Source organism: Otolemur garnettii, unplaced genomic scaffold, assembly GCF_000181295.1.
Source record: "Otolemur garnettii isolate 467f Iridium unplaced genomic scaffold, OtoGar3 scaffold00141, whole genome shotgun sequence".
NCBI classification, from domain to species: Eukaryota; Metazoa; Chordata; class Mammalia; order Primates; family Galagidae; genus Otolemur; species Otolemur garnettii.
In genome coordinates this window covers 462,182-481,886 of record NW_003852536.1, presented here as the reverse complement: position 1 = coordinate 481,886, position 19,705 = coordinate 462,182, and the positions used below count along the sequence as shown (strand labels likewise).

The 19,705-nt window shown below is 38.1% G+C and overlaps 1 protein-coding gene across 1 annotated transcript in view; it reads left to right on the top strand.

Annotated features, from left to right (window-relative positions):
- Positions 1–19,705, top strand: part of CEP135 (centrosomal protein 135) — a 66,813-nt gene that overhangs the window by 23,098 nt on the left and 24,010 nt on the right. Inside the window, exons 8-14 of the mRNA XM_003798800.2 lie at positions 205–420; positions 3,402–3,467; positions 5,231–5,369; positions 7,811–8,031; positions 12,513–12,665; positions 13,552–13,704; positions 18,840–18,917. Of these exons, the coding sequence (XP_003798848.1) occupies positions 205–420; positions 3,402–3,467; positions 5,231–5,369; positions 7,811–8,031; positions 12,513–12,665; positions 13,552–13,704; positions 18,840–18,917 (1,026 nt within the window). The remainder of the gene's footprint in view (positions 1–204; positions 421–3,401; positions 3,468–5,230; positions 5,370–7,810; positions 8,032–12,512; positions 12,666–13,551; positions 13,705–18,839; positions 18,918–19,705) is intronic.

The following is a 19,705-nucleotide window of genomic DNA, read 5'->3' as shown; positions in this document are numbered from 1 at the left end:
GCTGTCATTGTTGTTTGGCGGGCCAGGGCTGGATTCGAACCCACCACCTTAGGTGTATGTGGCTGGCGCCCCAGCCACTTGAGCCACAGGTGCCAAGCCAGCTGTATCTTTTAAAGCATAATTTTTTGGAAATATTATTTTGTAAGTTAGTATTTAGGACAATTTTCCAATTTATATACCTTATAAATTATAAATTCAATATAGGTTGACTTTCTTCAGCAAGCTAATAAGGACCTGGAGAAGCGTATGCAAGAGCTTATGGAAAGCAAGGAAACAGTTACATCTGAAGTTGTTAATTTAAGTAACAAAAATGAAAAACTGTGCCAAGAATTAACCGAAATAGACCAGCTAGCACAGCAGTTACAAAGACATAAAGAAGAAGTGCTCCTGACCGCTGACAAGGAGCTGGGGGAAGCAAAGGTAAGGACCTGTCCGGGTTGTGGGGAGCACTCGTCAGCTCTCACACAGTGATTTCAAAACCTTTCATACCCGCATTCAGGTTTTTGGTTTATTCCTTGGATTTTTCTTGTTTGGGTAGTTCAAGATTTTCTAAACTGTTGTTTATACCCTCTAAGTGATTGTATTGGCCCAGTGGTTTGAATATCTTTCTGAAGCATGCTTATTCTTAGGATAGATCTGCCAATTCTGTTTTTCTTCAAGATTCTCATCTCTGTCCTTTTATCTCTACATTGTGGGAGAACTTCTGAAGTTGGTTCTCTATGTCATTTCTTGCTCACGAATCCTTTAAAGATGTTTTTAAAACTATATACTGAAAAAAAATCAGTTGGTAGCTCATTTTTCATCTTTAAGTTTAAATAGATGGAAAGGATGAATTTTTACTCTTATAAATACTAATCTCTTAACATCAAATTGACTCACAATTCTTTTAACAATATCCAATAAATTTAAATCACCTTTCTTCTTGAAACTCCCACAAAATTTTATTCTGTTGTAACTTGAATGTCTTTTTTTTTTTTTTGGTTGAGTAAAAGAGCTCGCTCTGTTGTACCAGCTAGAGTGCAGTAGCATCATAGCTCACAGCACCTTCAAACTCCTGGGCTCAAGTGATCCTTCTGCCTCAGCCTCCCAGGTACCTGGGACTGTGGACACACATACGCCACTCCTAGCTAATGGTGGTGGAAAGAGTCTCCTGTAAGATTGAAAACAAACACCAATACTGATTTCCAAACTCAGTCCAGTTTCTCTTGCTCAGGCTGATCTTGAACCCCTGAGCTCATGCGATTCTCCTACCTCTTCCTCCAGAGTGCTAGGATTACAGGCGTGAGCCATGGTGCACAGCCTTAAATGTCTTTTTGTGATCATGCATCTGCAAGAAAAAAAGTATCTGAATTGAATTTTTTTGCCACAATGCCTGGCTATCTTTTTGTTGTGGTTCTCATTGTTGTTTAGCTGGCCTGGACTGGGTTCAAACCCACCAGCCTCAGTGTATGTTGCTGGCGCTGTAAACACTGTGTATAGGCACTAAGCCTGAATTGAAATTTTTTATATGTAAAAATTTTCTGCAACTATAAGTTTCAAAGCATTAACATTTTTCTTTGGATAGTATTATTATAATGATGAATAATAATTAAAGTTATAAATATAAGTATTCATAAATACTTATTAAATTATAAAAGTAAAAGTTTTTAGGAATACATTTCTTGATGAAACGTAATGGGAGTAAGTAGGGTCTTATATCAAGTCTTTGGCCACCCCAGCATTTCATATTATCTTTTTATCTGGTTCTCCAAACGTTTGTTGGTATCTTGAGACATTGTGCTGTTGTGCCATGAATGAGATATGCTTGCATGCTTTTTTTGGACAATGAAAGTCAGCCGTGGAAGGGATGATGGGAATGCACAGTTCACATGATACCAAGACCACAAGCAGGTTCTTAGATTATTTTTAAGAAGCACTGTACATGGTATATGCAAATTGAAGATCCATATATTGTTCCTTAAAACTTTGTGTATACTGTAGTTTTACATAATGCTTGGACATCTTCATGTTATCCCAGGAGTAGGTATAACCTAGTTGAAGACCGTTGCTCTGTGTCACTGAATTAATTTTGTATAGTGTCATCTCCACTTATTAGTGGAATAAAAAGAAACTCTCAATATAATAAAAACTGTATGTGAAAAGCCCACAGCAAACATCATACTCAATGGTAAAAAGCTGAATGTGTAAAGATGCCCACTCTTGCCATTTCTATTCAATGAAATACTTACTAGAGTACAATGAAGTACTTACTAGAAGTCCTAGCCACAGCAGTTAGGCAAGAAAAAGAAATAAGAGGCATGCAAATTGCAAAAAATATGTAAAATTATCTCTTTTCACAGATGACATGATCTGATGTAGAAAACCCTAAAGATTCCACACAAATGAGAACTGATAAATGAATTCAGCAAAGCTCAGGATACAAATCAACACACAAAAATTAGGTGCTTTTTTATACACTGAAATGAACAATCCAAAAATGACGTTAAGAAAATAATCCCATTTACAGTAGCATCACAAAGAATAAAATACTTGAGAATAGCCTTAACTGATGAGGTGAGAGTCTTGTATACTTGAAAACCACAAAACCTTGCTGAAAGAAGTTAAAGAAGACACAAATAAATGGAAAGACATTGTGTGTCTGTAGATTGTGAGATGTAATATTGTTAAGGTGTCTGCACTACCCAACTGACCTACAGATTCAGTGCAATACTTTTCAAAATCCCAATAGAATTTTTGCAGAAAAATATTCTAAAATTCATATGGAGTCTCAAAGGGAACCCTAGATCGCCAAAATAGTCTTGAAAAAGTACAGGCTGAGTGCAGTTTGAATCCTCTGTGGTTTTAGTTTCATTGTGACATGCCTGAATCTCAGTCCTCTCTTTTTCCACCTCCTTTTGCATCTTCTGTGCTCATGCACAACATACTGAACACAGCTCCTTGTTTCCCGCTGGCAATGCTCAGAAGCGACAGCTTGGCCAACAGTACATTCCTGTTGGGTATAATTTTAGATCCTGGCATTCTGCCCTCTCAGTTGTGATATGGAGGATTCAGGTTGGTAAAAGCAGGTGAGGAGAAAGCAAATAGGATAGGAAAGTCAGGAAATGACAGTGCCGTAAAACATACTCTAAAAATCAAGGCCCAGGAAATTCTCACAAGATTTGCAAGTAGCCCTCTTCAAATGTCACAAATATGTTTGTGTAAGCATTTGAGATACTGAAAGTTTAAAGAGAATCTTCAATTTTGCCTCTTCATTGAAATTGTTAGGGCTGAAGCCTCAGATCTCAACTGGGGAGAGGGAACATACGTTACTGAAAAAATTATTTTGTCTTATTTGCATTGTGACTTAGTGATAAGTTTTCTTAGTCTTTTAGGTGTTTACCTAATAGGCTTTTTATTCCTAGAAAGAGATTAAAAGAAAATTCTTTGAAATGCGGGATCTTGAAGAAACAGTTGCCAAACTTGAACTGGTAAGTCGGGGTAAGAGTGAATAGCCAGCAATATCAGAAAGAACGTGTTTGTGCTTTATTTTCCTGCTGAGCTCCTGACAACATCTGTCTTGCCATTGCATATAAATGGAATTGTATAATATGTGGCCTTTTGTGTCTGCCTTCTCTCACCAAGCATAGCGTTTTCAAGGCTCATGTGTGGTGCAGCATGCGTCAGTATTCATGCTTTTTATGGCATGCTGGATGGATATGTGATTTAATATTGTTATAATTCTTTCATTACAGTAGGTACTTAAAATCAGATTGATAGTTATTTGATATATTTATTAACTATTATAAAAAGTACTCAGTCCAGTTTTGACAGCTTGTTTGTTGATACTTTTTCCTAGTCATATTTCAGTTTTCTCATGAGAGAACTTCTCAGTAGGAGCCTAGCTACGGCACATAATTCTACACAATGGTGTCCAACCTTTTTTTCTCTCTGCCACACATTGGAGGAATAAGAATTCTCTTGGGACACATAGTAAATAACACAAACACTAACAAAAGCTGATTAGCAGTAAAAAGGTCTCTGCGTACTTTCTGTGATATCAGGAACCACAAAAAGCAAAAAAAGTCCTCACAAAATCAGCATGTGTCCCAAGGGCTGCAGGTTCGACCTTTGTTATAGTCTGGAACTGGCAGAAAAAAATGTCTTGCTGGCAGGTAGAAACTGGTGGTCACCTAAAGTTTGAGAATTTTTTGAATAGCCTATTGAAAGAGTCTCCTCTTAGGTTGAAAACAACACTAATACTGATTTCCAAGTTTTCTCATTATTTACATTTTTACAGTCTAGCTGCAATGTCCTAACATTCTCTCATGGTGTCAGTTTTGATGATGTTTTCACTAAAATGGATGCTCCATGGCGGCAGGGGATTTTTGTTGTTTGTTCACTGCTATTTATGTGCATATTAAATTGAGTGTGATTCATAATGCTTATCTCAGAACTGGGACAAGTTTCAGTGTGTCAGCTGAGGGTAAGATGTTGCTGTAGTTACTTTCTGACCTTGCTTCTTTTTCCCAGTAATGTTAATAATGATGATTTTCACAGCTAACATCTAGTAAGTATTTACCATGGTAAGTCTGCTGCCCACTGCAGAATACTCCACACCCGTGCCAGCGCATCCTCAGCATCCTGATCTTCTTTCCACTGTGCAGATGATGCTGAGAGAATAACCAGTAGTCACAGATGTACTTAGAGTGCTGTGTCTTCCTACTGCCTTCTTTTGGTTTTTATTTATTTATTTTTTGAAATAGAGTCTCACTGCATTGCCCAGCCTGGCGTGGCTATTCCCAAGGGTGACTGTGGTGCTCTGCAGCCTCCAATACCTGCTTCAAGCAGTCCTCCTGCCTCTGTCTGTTGAGTACATTCCACTGTGCCCAGCTCTGCCCTCTTTTTAAACATAAACTTTAAAATGTTTTATTGTACAGTTACATATTATTTAGAAAAATTAGGGCAATATGCTAAACAGAAGAGAATATAAGACCTTATATTTCTACCACCTACAAAAGAACATTGTCGATATTTGGATCTTATGGTACTTTGAGCCACAATTGTTAGTTAACTTTAGTTGAAACCATATTTTTGACCAATTTAAAATATGTGGACACACATGCACACTCTCTCTACATACATGAATTGTTGTTATATAAATGTGCTTACCAAGATCCCTTTTTACTTCTCTAAGTGCTATAATATTTTATAAAGTTGTTAGAAATGTTAATTACAGGATTAAAATTGGCAGGAATTAAACTTATGCAATAAAGAAAAGGAGAGACTGAGTGAGGAACTCGTTGTAAAATCAGACCTGGAAACTGTTGTTTATCAGCTTGAACAAGAAAAGCAAAGACTTAGCAAAAAAATGGAAAATTTTGCAGTTACAGGTAAGACGTAAAATGTTGATAATTTAAAAGTGATTGTGATTTTCTGTTGATGTGTTATTTTTCCTAGGTGATCTTTCACTCATTCAGTAAATACTTACTGAGTGCTTACTGTAAACCATCTGAGGCACTTTAGATGTGGTAGAAAGTTCTCTTCCTCAGGGACCTTAAAAATTCTTTACATTTTGACTAGTAGTTGATATGAGGAAGCCTACTTGAATATTTTGCAATAGAAGTACATTCTTCTTTGATACAGATTGATAATTAAGACCAAAAAGAAGGCCATTCTGAAATAGTGAAAAATTGAAATCTTTTTAAGAAGACACAGTAGTTATATCATCTTAAAATACTCACATATATACACACAATTGAAATAGGCCAACTTTCTGCCCGGTACCCATCCTAAATAACTTGGTTTAAAGAACAAGTGAGAATGCATTCATTTAATGAGGGCATGTGAATCACTTGTTGTCTGGGCATATAACTAGGCTTTGTTTTTTGTGCTGGCATATATTCTAGTGTATAAGATACACAGGGTTTCTGCTCCTACAAAGCCTTTTTTCATGCCAGGGAGACAAACTAGTTAATACACAAGTGAAGAAGTTAATTTTAGATGATGAGAAGTTTAAAATACCCAGCCATGGATGGATTGAACCATTTACCCACTGCACTTTTACACCTGGGCAGCTAAGCACTACTTGTGTGTGTACGAGGCACATTGATAACACTGTAAATTGGATGGTCCTCAACCTCACCAGAACCCTCAGTATCATATGAAAATGTTACATTATTTCTTTTAGCGTTTGATCTCTCACTCTCTACAGGAAACGTTTCAAATGCTTTTACTTCTCAGTAAACCTGTGACTCTCATTCCACCCCTCATTCTGAGGAGACGATGAATGGAAGCCATCAGGCAAGCCTTCCCTCAGTTTCCTGGCCCCAGATTTTAAACCTGTTCAGTACAGGAGTGCCCCTTTCGTGAAAGGCCAAGACCTCTATCTCTTCTTGGATCCTATCCTCTCTTATTTTAGAAAGTTTACATATTCTTTATATCCTCTTAATGATTTTAATCTTCACACTAGTTTTTCCCCGTTAATATTCAAACATGCTTACTCTTCTCCCATTCTAGAACAAAAACTTGGACCTACTCCTTTCTAGACGCTCTTCGTAGCTTCAGTGTCTTTTTTTTTAAGATACAAAGTCTCACTGTTGCCCAGGCTTGAGTGCTGTGGCATCCTCATAGCTCACAGCAATCTTAAACTCCTGGGTTCAAGCAGTCCTACCTCAGCCTGCCAGGTAGCTGAGACTACAAGCCTCTACCCCAATGTCTGACTTATTTCTTCTGTTTTTAGTAGAGATGGGTATCTCTTGCTCAGGCTGGTCTCAGACTCCTGAGCTCAAGGGATCCTTTTGCCTTGGCCTTCCAGAGTGCTAGGATTACAGTTGTGAGCCACGGCGCCCAGCCTAGCTTCAGCATCCTGAAGTGTCATCTGTGCTTGCTGTTTCTCCTTGATCACCTGTGACCCCTTAGCTCCTCCATCCACTCCAGTTGACTTCTCTTGCCACCTTACCAGTAAAGCTGCTCTAGTTAGGGTCATCATTCATCACCATTATGCTAAATACAATGAGTGCTGTTCATTCGGTCCCTTAGTTGGTTTCTTAACATTTAACACAATTACTCATTGTTTCCCACTCTCTTTCTGTCATCTTACCTCTTTCCTCACTCTTTCTTGGGAGGAATTTGCCAGTTCATCCTCCAGTTTGCATTGCACAATGTCCTTTTGTAGCTTTTATCCTTCTACAATTAGAATAACTGACCTTAGCTATGTTTTTCTTACTTTAATCCTTAGCCAGTGATGGGCATGTGGTAAATGTTTAGTACACACCTGTTGAATGAAAAGAAGAGATGGGAATGAATCAGAGTAAGTCAGGAAATTATTACATGCCTCAGAGTTATAATGAGCATAAATAAATTTAGGTTGAATTATGTAATATATGAATTGTCAGTATGAAGTTACTGTTGACTCTTTTATAATAAGTAATAATTGTGCCCATTTGGAGAAAGACAACTTGTTTTGATGTCTTTCTTTATGAGTATACTGTATTAAATTCAAGCTTAATGTTAAATTTGTACATATTATGATTAATTTAGATATGTTTCAGTGCATTTTCAGGTCCCTAAGAAGTACAACATGGTAATTTTTGCTTCATCTTCTAGTGCTAAATAATACCCATCCTGTTATAAGACAAAACATGAGAACTTTGACTTAATTTGGACTTTGTTTCAGTTTTTAATTTTGGGTTTTATTTTCCTTTTTGTAGGCCGTATACAAACCAATTTATGAGTCCTAGTAGCTTTCATCCTAAACCTTAATATAATTTGCTTGGCTAATCAACATTACATATACTACATTGTTTTAAGATTTAACCACTTTAATTTGCAGAAAAGGAACTAACTTTGGAAGTTGAAAGGATGAGACTAGAACACGGAATAAAACGTCGAGACCGGTCACCTTCTCGTTTAGATACATTTCTGAAAGGTATAGAAGAAGAACGAGATTATTATAAGAAAGAGCTAGAAAGACTCCAGCATGCAATACAGCGACGATCTTGCTCTATACATTATAATACACGTGAAAAAAGTTCAAGTAAAACCCCAGAAAAGGTAACATCCCTTTATAAGAGTAATTGATAAAAGTGTATCTTTATGAATAAACTTTTCTAGTTTATTACATGAAATGTAACTTTATTTATATTTTTACAATTCCTGATTTTGATTTCATCCATGACCTGTTCTGTAGGAACATTAATTAGGAAACCTACCTGAGTACAGCGTAACATATCAATACCTAGAAATCAAGGGAAGGCTGAGTACTTGTGGGGAATTGCTGAGGCTTCTGGACTTCCAGAAACCAGAACCCAGGGCCTCATGTTGCCGGCTATATCCTGTCTTTTTAGGATTTCCATTCTGTATCCGCTGCATCTTTCCTCTTGTAGCAGCGTAGCTTTGTCCACATGGCAGGTATCACGTCTGTCCGTAGACCAGTCAGAAAGGTATGTCACATTCTACTGAGCAGGCATCTTCCCCGTGAAACACAACATGGGAGGTGGGTGAAACTGCAAGTGGTGCTGGGCGGGTTATTCTGTTTGTCTTCCACAACCACATTTGTAAGTTAATACTCTAAAGATGTGCACTTGGTACATGAGTTTCTAAGTGGATCTCCCATAGTATATATTATTTAAAGTTGACATGATTCATGAGAGATTAAAATCATGTGTCTCTGTTTTAGGTCTTATTTGCCGTATCATTTGAGTTCTTCATTTTCCTTTTTTTTTAAGCTTTGGAGCGATAGGAGTCTCAAAGCTTATATGGCCTTAGATTATCCACACACTAGGTAAAATTGGGGGGGATTTAGGAGGGAGTCATTAAACTCAAAACATGAGATTTCAGACTTGGCTGAATTTTTCCCCACTTCTCTCATCTTTTTCTTGAAGATTTTATGTCCATTGTCTAACAGTTTTAAGTCTTCTGATTAGACTTCTGTTTTTTAACCTCATTGGCTAATGGCTGTATTTTTATTTACAATCATTAAAGTGTAAACATTATGCTTTGTTATCTAAGTGGAATAAATTGGTGAGAAAAGATAGTACAACTTTATTTATGTGTTACTGAGTTGTTTCAAATTTCATATATACATACTATAAAAATAAGTCACTGAATTGATCGTTTTCATTGTGTAGAAGAATCTTTTACAAAATGATTAATCAGGTATTTATTAAGTATCACTAGGTACATAAAGATCTCATATCTTCTAACCTCAGTACATACATTCCTGATTCAGTTATTTGGTATAGATTCACAATTGAAAGACAGATGAGTGAGAGATACTGATAAGGTGCCGATAAAATTAGGAGAGACATTTTCCCTCATTCAGCCTTCTTGAAAGGTTATGTTACCTGGTATGGACAATTCATTTTCTAGAGTTCAGAAAGTCAAGCGTATTCAGAGCATTTTAGAGCCCCAGGAATAAATTGTAGGCAAATGCTAGAGATAGTAAGCATGTGAGTAAAGTGGGGGGTGGGTTGTGTAAAGCAGTTGTGAGTCCTGGGAATTAGAAAGTGTATTTTCCACCTAGAATTAGTTGTTTTCAACGTTTTTAGAAGTACTTTGTTGGCAAACAACAAGGACTTCTCTAAGACTAGATTTGATAGTAGCTGTGAGTTTTCAACCCCTGCTTTATGGCAGACGGTCAGGTACAATTTCTTGGAATCATCACAACTTAATAAAAAAGGACATTTTGAGGGGATTCTAGCAAGGGAGCATGGCTACTTGTATATCCTTGATCAAAGAACGGTCCTCTTGTATCAGGGAAATTCATCCTCTTTCCCAAGCATGCAGCTCCTGGAGGGATGCCCATGGAATGGTCAGAGAGGGGGAGGACACCTCCCTAGCCAGCTAGGTCAGCTGACTCAATCCCACAGATACCACAGCCAGGTTACTCTCACATCCAGTGGTTTTTAGTATCACTTCTCTGTTGTCAGTCTGCATTGGGAGGATACTGTCCTCTTTAGCCTTGAAAGTGCTTTGGAGGTGGAGGACTGATACAGGTTCCAACTCCACCAACTGGCTTCATGACCCTGCAGAAGTTACCTAACTTTGTGGAACCTTGGTTTCATCATTTGCAAAGTGGGGAAAGTAACTACAGCCTTTTGTGAATATTAAAGGAGATAATTTGTTTTACTTTTAATTGACAAATAATTTTGTGTATTTTGGGGGTGTGATGTGATGTTTTGATCTATGTGTATATTATAGAAAGATTTGGTCAAGCTAAATAGCATAGCTATCACCTGACCAATTTAATTTTTTTTTGTAGTGGGAACATTAAAAATACATTCTTTTAGCAATTTTGAAATATATAATACATTATTAAATGTAGTCACCAGGCAGGACAATAGACCACCAGAACTTATTCTTCCAGTCTATCTGAAACTTTTTACCCTTTGGTCAATGAGATCATTTGTATAAGAGTCCAGTGACTAGTGCCCAGTAAGTGGACTATTTCTTTATTATTTGCTGGTCCAAAGTAAACCATATCTAGGTGGAAAATTAGATTCAGGTCAGATAGATACTGACCTGAGCGCCTACTGTGGAGGAGGCACAGAATATGGAGAAATTGTTGCTTTCAACATGATGTGTGTGCGTGTCACTTACATGGTTTGGGAATAACGGAGTGGGAAAAGGGAGTTACTAACAGTTATACATTAGCACTAATGGAAACAGCTACCTACCAGACATATCTAGAGAAGAGTTAGAATTTTTGCTTAAGAAAATCAGTAAATATTCAGGGAATTGATATATTTTACCAGGTATCATGTAGGCACTGAAGATGCAGTAAACAAGACCAGATGCCTACTGGTAGAGCCCTCAGACAACCTAAATTTTAGTGGTACAGGCATACAGTAAACATAGAATCATGTAAGTAACTTTGTAATCTCATTGATACCTGTTATTGAAGAAAGTACAGGAAAGGTTCAGCATGCTATCAGAGGATATAGAAAGAGATGTAAATTAGATTGGAGAATCTGGAAGGATTTCTTAGAGAAAGTGACATTTAAGCTGAGACCTAAATGGTAATGAAAACAGACTGTCAAACCTCTCCTTTTCTAGAATCTTTACAGACCACTCAGCTTTCTGTAGGATATTTACATAGATATGGTTAGTTTACACATTGTCTTTTATGGTTATTTAAATCTTGGTTATGTCCTGAAACCCCAGTCTGCCTTTAACCCATTAAACATACTGCCCTTCAAGGCGTTGTATATCTAATCTTCACCATTACGCCTTTTAACCGAGAACCCAGGGTAACAGCTTGAGACTCTGTCTCAAAAGAAAAGAAAAGAAATTGTAGATCCTAAATCTACATTTATCATTTTTATTTTCCACAATAACAGTGAAGATAGTAGATCTTTTTTTTTAGAGACAGAGTCTCACTTTATCACCCTCGGTAGAGTGCCATACCATCACACAGCTCACAGCAACTTCCAACACCTGGGCTTAGGTGATTCTCTTGCCTCAGCCTCCCGAGTAGCTGGGACTACAGGCGCCTGCCACAACGCCCTGCTGAGTAGATCTTTTGAATTGTAAGAATATTCTGAAAAAGTAGGCATATTCTTGTTTAAATGTTGGATGTAGTTGCTTATTCAGTGAACATCTTTGATATACACTGTATGGTAGAAATATTTACCATTTATCTGACTGTCAAAATAAACTTCATGTAGGTCTAGGGCTAGAACAGTTAGTTGGGGCCTGATGTCCTTAGAAGATCCATTTTACATTCAGCCACAGAAAACACTGGCAAATGTACTAGGCTGTTAAGTTACTTGGCACTGGATAAGTAGGCACACACACACTCTCCTGATCCCTTTCCTGGAGATTGTAAACTAGTGGTTCTCAGAAATTAGTGTGTATCAGAATCACTTGGAGGACTTGAGAAAGCATAGTTTCTGGACCCTATACCCAAAGTAGGTCTTGGGTGGGCCCCCAAATTTGCATGTCTTACAAGCTTCCTGAATACTACTGATGCTTCTGGTCTGGGCATTACATTTTAAGTACCAGTAGTATGAACACTCCAGGAGAAAGACAGCTGAGGTATCTCCAAGTATTATCACTGGTAACTAAGTTCTTTCTTTTTTTTTTAAGACAGAGTCTCACCTTGTCACCCTTGGCAGAGTGCCATGGCATCATAACTCACAGCAACCTCAAACTCTTGGGCTCAAGCAATTCTCTTGCCTTAGCCTCCCAAGTAGTTGGGGGTACAGGTGCCTGCCAGGGTCTTTCTCTGGCTCAGGCTGGTCTGGAACCCATGGGCTTAGGCATTCCACCCACCTTGGCCTCTGGGATTGGGATTACAGGTGTGAGCCACCTTGCCCAGCCTCTAAGTCCCTTCCTAGGAACTTAAAGGCTGGGAGATTTCCTCCAATACTGCCAGTGTTTTTATCTGTTCTGTTCTTAATTACATTAGAGGAACTTGTGGTTTTTTTCCTTTGTTAGCATCTTTCAGTCGGTCTCATCACCAGCATCCTTGTGACAACCATGTGGTGATAATTATAACAAATGATAGCTTCTGTTTTTTAATTATATTTCAGGGTGATTACCATGCAGAGATTCATGTGATCACAAGAGAAAGAGATGAACTTCAGTGTATGCTAGAAAAATTTGAAAAATACATGGAGGATATACAGTCCAACGTTAAATTATTGACGGCAGAAAGAGATAATCTAAGCGTCTTATATAATGAAGTAAGAAATTTATAATTAAGCCAACAGATAATACAGAACCAGTTAACTATAAGGAAACCGGTATATATCCTTCAAAATACTATAATATATGGACCTTGTGCTGTTTCTTCATAATTAGAATTATAAGTTACAGTTTCTACTAAACCCTGTTCCTGAAGCAGAGATTTCTCTTATTTTTTTTCCTTTATTTATTCTACTTTTCTAGCCTATGTGTCAAGTCATTTAAAGGTAGTCTGCTTTTCTAAAACTACCTGGAATGGGTCTCAGCCTGGTTCTAAGCCAGGTTTATACTTGGGATTCAGACATACTGGAACCTGATTGCCAGAACAGTGGGTAATGCCCACGTTTTTGATACATTGGCTATTACAGACTTGGCCTCTAGAGAAAAAACTCTAGGGAAGAAGGAATCAGTAAAGCTTCCCTCTGTTTACAAAACCAGTTGGTAGAGGGCAAGATGAGTCTGAATAAAGCACTGTGTCTGTCACCTAGCTTTGTTCCCGTGCCCCTGAGACCATGAAATTCTGCTGCTCCTTTGAGCTGGGGAGGAGACGTGCTGGTTGAAGAGACCTCTTTCTCTTGGAGTTTTTTGGGGATTCTGCAATGCAAATTGATCTACTGGGCTTTTTTCACTTTTGGCTTAAATCTCAGCTTTCATGGATCTGCACAGTTATCTGCTTGTATGTCTGCTGTCTCCTTTCCAACATTTTGTGGCTGGCACCTCCCTAGATCTTGACTTTTGATTTTATTATTTTTACTATTTTAATCATTTTACTCTCATTTTGTTGGGATGTGGGAAGAGAATGAAAGTGGCATGTGTTCAGTGTGCCTTTTCTAACTGGGAGCATATCCAAAGTGTTTCTTATCTATATCATCTTAATTTTTGAAGGCTCAGAAAGAATTGTCAGCCCTAAGACAGGAATCTACCCTAACTCCAACTTCCCATAATATTGTTAGTCTTATGGAAAAGGAAAAAGAACTTGCATTATCTGATTTAAGAAGAATTATGGCAGAAAAGGAATCTTTAAGAGACAAGTTACATGTAAGTATTAAGATTGGCATATTTTGAAATGTAATTTATTGAAAAAGACAGGTCTTTATATATATTTCTTGTAACTTACTAAGAATGTACAACTAGATTAGGGAGTTGCAAACAGGCCAAATCCAGACCACTTTGTTTATGTGTGGCCTGTGAGCTAAGAATGGTTTAAGAAGAATATTTTATTGTCGATAAAGTGTTATTAGAATACCTTGCTAATTCGTTTACATATTATTTATAACTTCTTCTATAGTTGTATGACCCACAAAGCCTAAAATAATTACTGTCCTATTCTTTATAGAGAAAGTTTACTAACCCCTAGACTCAATATTAAGCTGCTCATGGGGAAAGATGTTATCAGCCAGGATAGAGTTGGAGGTTACTGTGAGCTATGATGCCATGGCATTCTGGGAGGTCAAGACGGTGGATTGCTTGAGCTCAAGAGTTCAAGACCAGCTTGAGCAAAAGTGAGACCCCTGTCTCTACTAAGAATAGAAAAACTGAGGCAAGAGGGTTGCTTGAGCCCAAGAGTTAGAGGTTGCTGTGAGCTATGATTCCACGGCACTCTACCGAGGGCAACAGCTTGAGACTGTGTCTCAAAAAAGAAAAAAAAAAGACATTATGTTTTTTATTTTTTAAAGACAGCTTTGTGGAGGTGATCACTTACCATACAGTTTACTAATTCAGTGATTTGTAGTATAGGTGCATCTCAATTTACAGTGGAATTATACTCCAATAAAGCCATTGTAGGTAAAAAATGCACGTAATGCCTTGATAAGATTTTTTGAAAAATCTTAAGTTGAACCATTTTAAGTCCAGTGCTCCTCAACTCACAGTAGGGTTACATACTGATAAACCCTTTGTAAATTGGGTACCGTCTGTATATTTACAGACTTGCATAAGCGTCACCACAGTTGATTTTAGAACATGTTTGTCACAATAAAAAGAAACCCTGTAACTGTGGGGCCCCCAAACCCAGGTTGCATACCAGGAACAGTCTTTGGCCTATTAGGTCCTGGGACTTGCATAGCAGGAGGCGAGTGGTGGCCCAGAGAGTGAAGCTTCATCTGTATTTACCGGGCCACTCCCATCAGCTACGTCACAGCCTGAGCTCCACCTCCTGTCAGGTCAGCAGCCGCAGGAGGTTGTCATAGGAGCCCAGACTCTACTGTGAACTGTGCACAGGAGGCATCTAGAGATGTGCTTCTTCTGAGATTCTAATGCCCCCCCCCCACCCCCCCGCCGGCCCTGTGGAAAAATTGCCTTCCATAGGCTGGGGACGGTGCCTCGCGCCTGTAATCCTAGCACTCTGGGAGGTCAGGGTGAGTTCAAGATCATCTTGAGCAAGAGTCAGACCTTGTTTCTACCAAAAATTAAAAAACTGGCCAGGTGATGTGGTGGGCACCTGTAGTCCCAGCTACTTGGGAGGCTGAAGCAGGAGGATCACGTGAGCCCAGGAGTTTGAGTTGCTATAAGCTAAGTTGATACCACAGCACTCTAGCCTGGGCAACATGTCTCTGTCTCAAGGAAAAAAAGAAAAACAATTATCTTCCATGAAGCTGCTCCCTGGTGCCAAAAAGGTTAGGGAACCACCATAACTCACTAGTGTTACTCCCCATTTCCCCTCAGCTCCCTCAGCCTCCTCAGCCATAGACAACCACTAATCACATTCCATCTCTATAGATAGATCTACTCAGGGTATGTCGTGTAAATTGAATCATTCAGTATGTGATTTTTAAATGTTGGCTTCTCCCATTAACATAATGTTATCCAGATTTATCCTTGAGAATTACTGCTATAGACTTGTATACAACTTTTTTTTCCCCTCTGAGATCGGGTCTCACTGTTGCCCAGGCAGTGGCAGGATCATAGCTTACTGCAGTCTCAGACTCTCGGCTCAAAACAATCAGGTGTAGCCACCGTGCCCCGCTATGTAGAAATTTCTGTGTGGGTGTGTGTTTTCTTTGTTCTGGCATGTATGCCTAGTCATGCAGTATTTGTTTGGGTCATGTGGTAGTCTGTCTTTAAACACCGAGGCCAAACTCTTTTCCAAAGTTGGCTTGAACACACTACATTACCACCAACAGTGAATGAGAATTCTAATTTCTCTGTCCCTGCACCTGTACTTGTTGCTGTCTTGTGTGTTATATAGTAGAGTCCTTCCAGTGGATGTGTGATTGTATCCATGGTGGCTTTGATTTGCATTGCCCCAGTGGCTAATGATGCTGAGCATCTTCTCATGTTCTTATTGGCCTAAAAATGGCCAGTTATCTTATTTAGAGAGATTTCTACTCAGATTCTTTGCCAATTTTTAAATTGGGTTGTCTTTCTCATTATTGAGTTTTAAGAGTTTTTTAAAAAATATTTTTAGGGCTGGGGGTGGTGGCTTAGGCCTCTAATCCCAGTACTCTGGGAGGCTGCAGCGGGTGGATTGTCTGAGCTCACAGGTTAGAGACCAGCCTGAGCCAGAGCGAGACCTTGTCTCTAAAAAATAGCCAGGCATGTGGCAGGCACCTATAGTTCCAGCTACTTGGGAGGCTGAGACAAGAGGATCGCTTGAGCCCAAGAGTTTGAGGTTGCTGTGAGCTGTGATGCCATGGCACTCTACTGGGGGCAACAAAGTGAGACTCTGCCTCCAAAAAAATATATATATATATATATATTTTAGTGCAGCCCCTGATCAGATAAGTGATTTGCAGATACTTTTCTTTATTCTATGGGTTATCCTTTCGCTTTTTTTTTTTTTTTTTTCCTTTCGCTTTCTTAATGGTGTCTTTGAAACACAAATGTTTCTAATTTGGAGGAAGTCCAGTTTATTTTTTCTTTTGTTTCTTGTGCATTTGATATCGTATCTAGGGGCAGTAGTTTATGTATTTTTTTAATATAAAAAAATAAATATATTGATATGTATAAAGCACCTAACAGTGCTTAACACGTTCTAAATACTAAATATTGTTATTATAGATTCCATAGCTTACTTTCAATCAGTATTACTAAATTAATGCTTTGAAAGTAGGAGCCAATGGGGTCGTGCCTGTGGCTCAAGGAGTAGGGCGCCAGCCCCATATACTGGAAGTGGCAGGTTCACACCCTGCCCCAGCCAAAAACTGCAACAACAAAAAAAGAAAGTAGGAGCCAAAATTAGGAATAAAAACATTTAAGCATTGTAAGAGTAGTCCTTGTGTCACAGATTTTTAGTTTTATCCCCAAAATGCAGTTTAAGAATACTTTTAATTGGAATCATTTGGAATACTGCACTCTAGAAAGTGTTATAAAAACAAGTGTTGAAATTACCAAATGGAAAACTTCTGTGCAGCTTGGCAGGTTTTAGCACAAGCTACTGCCTTATCCTTCTCCATATTTGTTGAAATGACCGAGGAATATAAAAATAGGTTTTAAAAAATGCAATACTACTGAAAACTCAAAAAAAGTGACATTCATGTTACTGGCATCCTTACGGGTTGTACGAGGCAGGATTTTGTGAGTTTACACCAGGTCTTTCACTTAAAAACCGTACTAGTCATCTCAAGCCTTTAGCCTCTTTCATTTCCTATTCTGCTGTCTAACTAGATCTAAGTTGTCAAATCCAGAGCTAAGCTGTGCCTGAAACTCACCTCTCAAGTACACCAAGTCTCAACAGTTCTACCTCTTAGATGATGCTGAGCATTTATTAAGCCCTTCCCACGTGGGAGGTACTGTTCTAAGTGCTTTTCACATGGGCTGTCTCAGTAAATTTTTTTACGATAGGTACTGGTTACAGAGGTGGTCTTCTAATTACAGTGAATTTGACTAAGTTGCCCAAGGTCACCAGCTGTGAGTCTCGGGGAGTCTGGCTCTTGAGCTCATGTTACTTTCTCTTGAATTTATTTACTTCTTTCCATTTCCCTGCTACCCTCCTGTTAGGATCATTGTTCTCTCTCCCCCGCGTTATTGTATCTGTGGCCTCTGTACCAGTCTTGCCTCTTTCAAATCTATTTTTCACGATGAAGTCAGTCATCCTTCAAAGGTATGTGTATAGATCTGATCGTGTCATTTCCTATTTATAATCCGTTAACTGTTTTCAGAGATGTCAGGGAATGACCCTTCTCTGTTTTGAGGCCTGGCTGCTTTTTTCCAAACTCCTGTTCCTTGTTCCTTACCCTACTTTTTCAAGACTCAGACCTAATGGACTTTTTCTTGCCTCTAACTTTCTACAAAGGCTATTGAAAGGTTCCTTCATACCTGTCAGTCTCTTTATCTAGCTAATTTCTATTCATTGTGTAAGTCTAGTTTTAACATCATTTCCTCAGGTAGGAAATGAAGCCTAGACTCCAGATTCCTTCTTGATATGTTAGTATAAAGTTCCCTTTCCTAGCAGAATATTCGTGAATTTTATGACTTGTTGAAAGGTTGTCTTTTCTAGTAGGCTATAGTATCTATGAAGCCAGAGACTTTATTCTACTCGCTGCTGTATTCTTAAGACCTTGCCTGCTGCTTGGTATGGAGTATGTGTACTCAGTACAAGCTGGGTGACTTAATAAATGATTAAATGCATTTAGTATAGTGACCCTTTAAACCAAACATATAATTCAAACATCAGATGTCTTTTGAATCTGTGCTGGAAAAACTCCCAGTGAGCACCCAGTTATATCGCTTATGCTAGACTTACATAAAATAACCAGAAAGACAGCCCTGGTATTTAAACTGTTGGCCAGCCTGTCCCTGAAACTGTGATCTCTCACATGGCCATGTGGTGTTCTGTTTCCTAGGTCTGTCTGATCTTGTTTTTTCTTCCTTTGCGTTCTGTTTCTCTTACACCTCCTCTGGTAAGGGTATGCTCCTGAGGTTGCTGCTGAGCTTGATGGTTTTTTCTTTTTTATAGTTGTGCTAATATGGATTGATCTGTGTAAATCTTTTTAAGTATGAATCCATACCAGTCTTTGTCTTTTACTGTAATCATACATGGAGATAGTGAAAAAGATGAAAACCTATTGTGCCTTTTTTAATCAGAATCATTTTTGTTAAATGTGTAATGATTTTCTTTCTAAAACATTTCTATGTTTTATACAAAGACAAATAGAATATAATAGCCCTTACCTTGGGAATTTTGTTTTATTATCTGATAATAAGTGAACATTTTCTATAAAATTCTTTTTCAGAGTGTCCAGGAAATGAGTCTTCATGGAAAGTCAGAATTAGAAAAAACTATTGAACATTTGACATGTGTTAATCATCAGGTAACTTGTTAAACTGTACTTGGGATATATTGTATTGTGTGAGTAACTATGTCATTTATAGCTTTAATATACTGTGTTTTTAAAATTACAAAATAATCTGCCAGGAAAGCTGTATAACAGTATTTAGGAGGGTGTGATTACTTGGGTTCAACTCTGTCTCTGCCTCCTGTTACCTGTAAGTTATTTGACCTCTCTGTCTCTGGATTTATTTATAAAAAGAAATAGTACTACTACTTTATAGGGTTTTTATGAAAACTAAATTAGTTAATACATATGAACAACTTAAAAGAGTGTGTATTATAAGCACTTAGTAGATATTAGTTATGATTATTGTTGTTTTTCTCATATAAAAATCACAGATAGAGGCAGTAAAAAGTACAGTTCGCCTTCCATTCTTCCTTGTTATCTTTAGAGGTAGGATTCTTGATAATTTGATATGTTTTCTGAGTCTTTTTTTCTGTGTGTGTTTCATTTTCACTAGTTTCTTTTATGGTGTCTTCACTACTTGAATTTATTTGCTTTTCTAATTTGGCTTTTCACTTCATCGTGGGTTACATTTTTCTTCCTCTTCGTGGGCCTGATAATTTTAGACTGGCAGACATTGTGAATTTTACCTCCTTGGTTGCTCGATAGCTTGTATGCCTGTAGAAAGTTTTGAGCTTTATTCTGGATGTGTTTCAGAAGTAGCCTGATCCTTTTCACTCTTGGTTTTAAGCTTCATAGATGGGACCAAACTAGCTTTTAATCTCACACTAATTTTATTTTGCTGTGGAGATAGAACCTTTTTG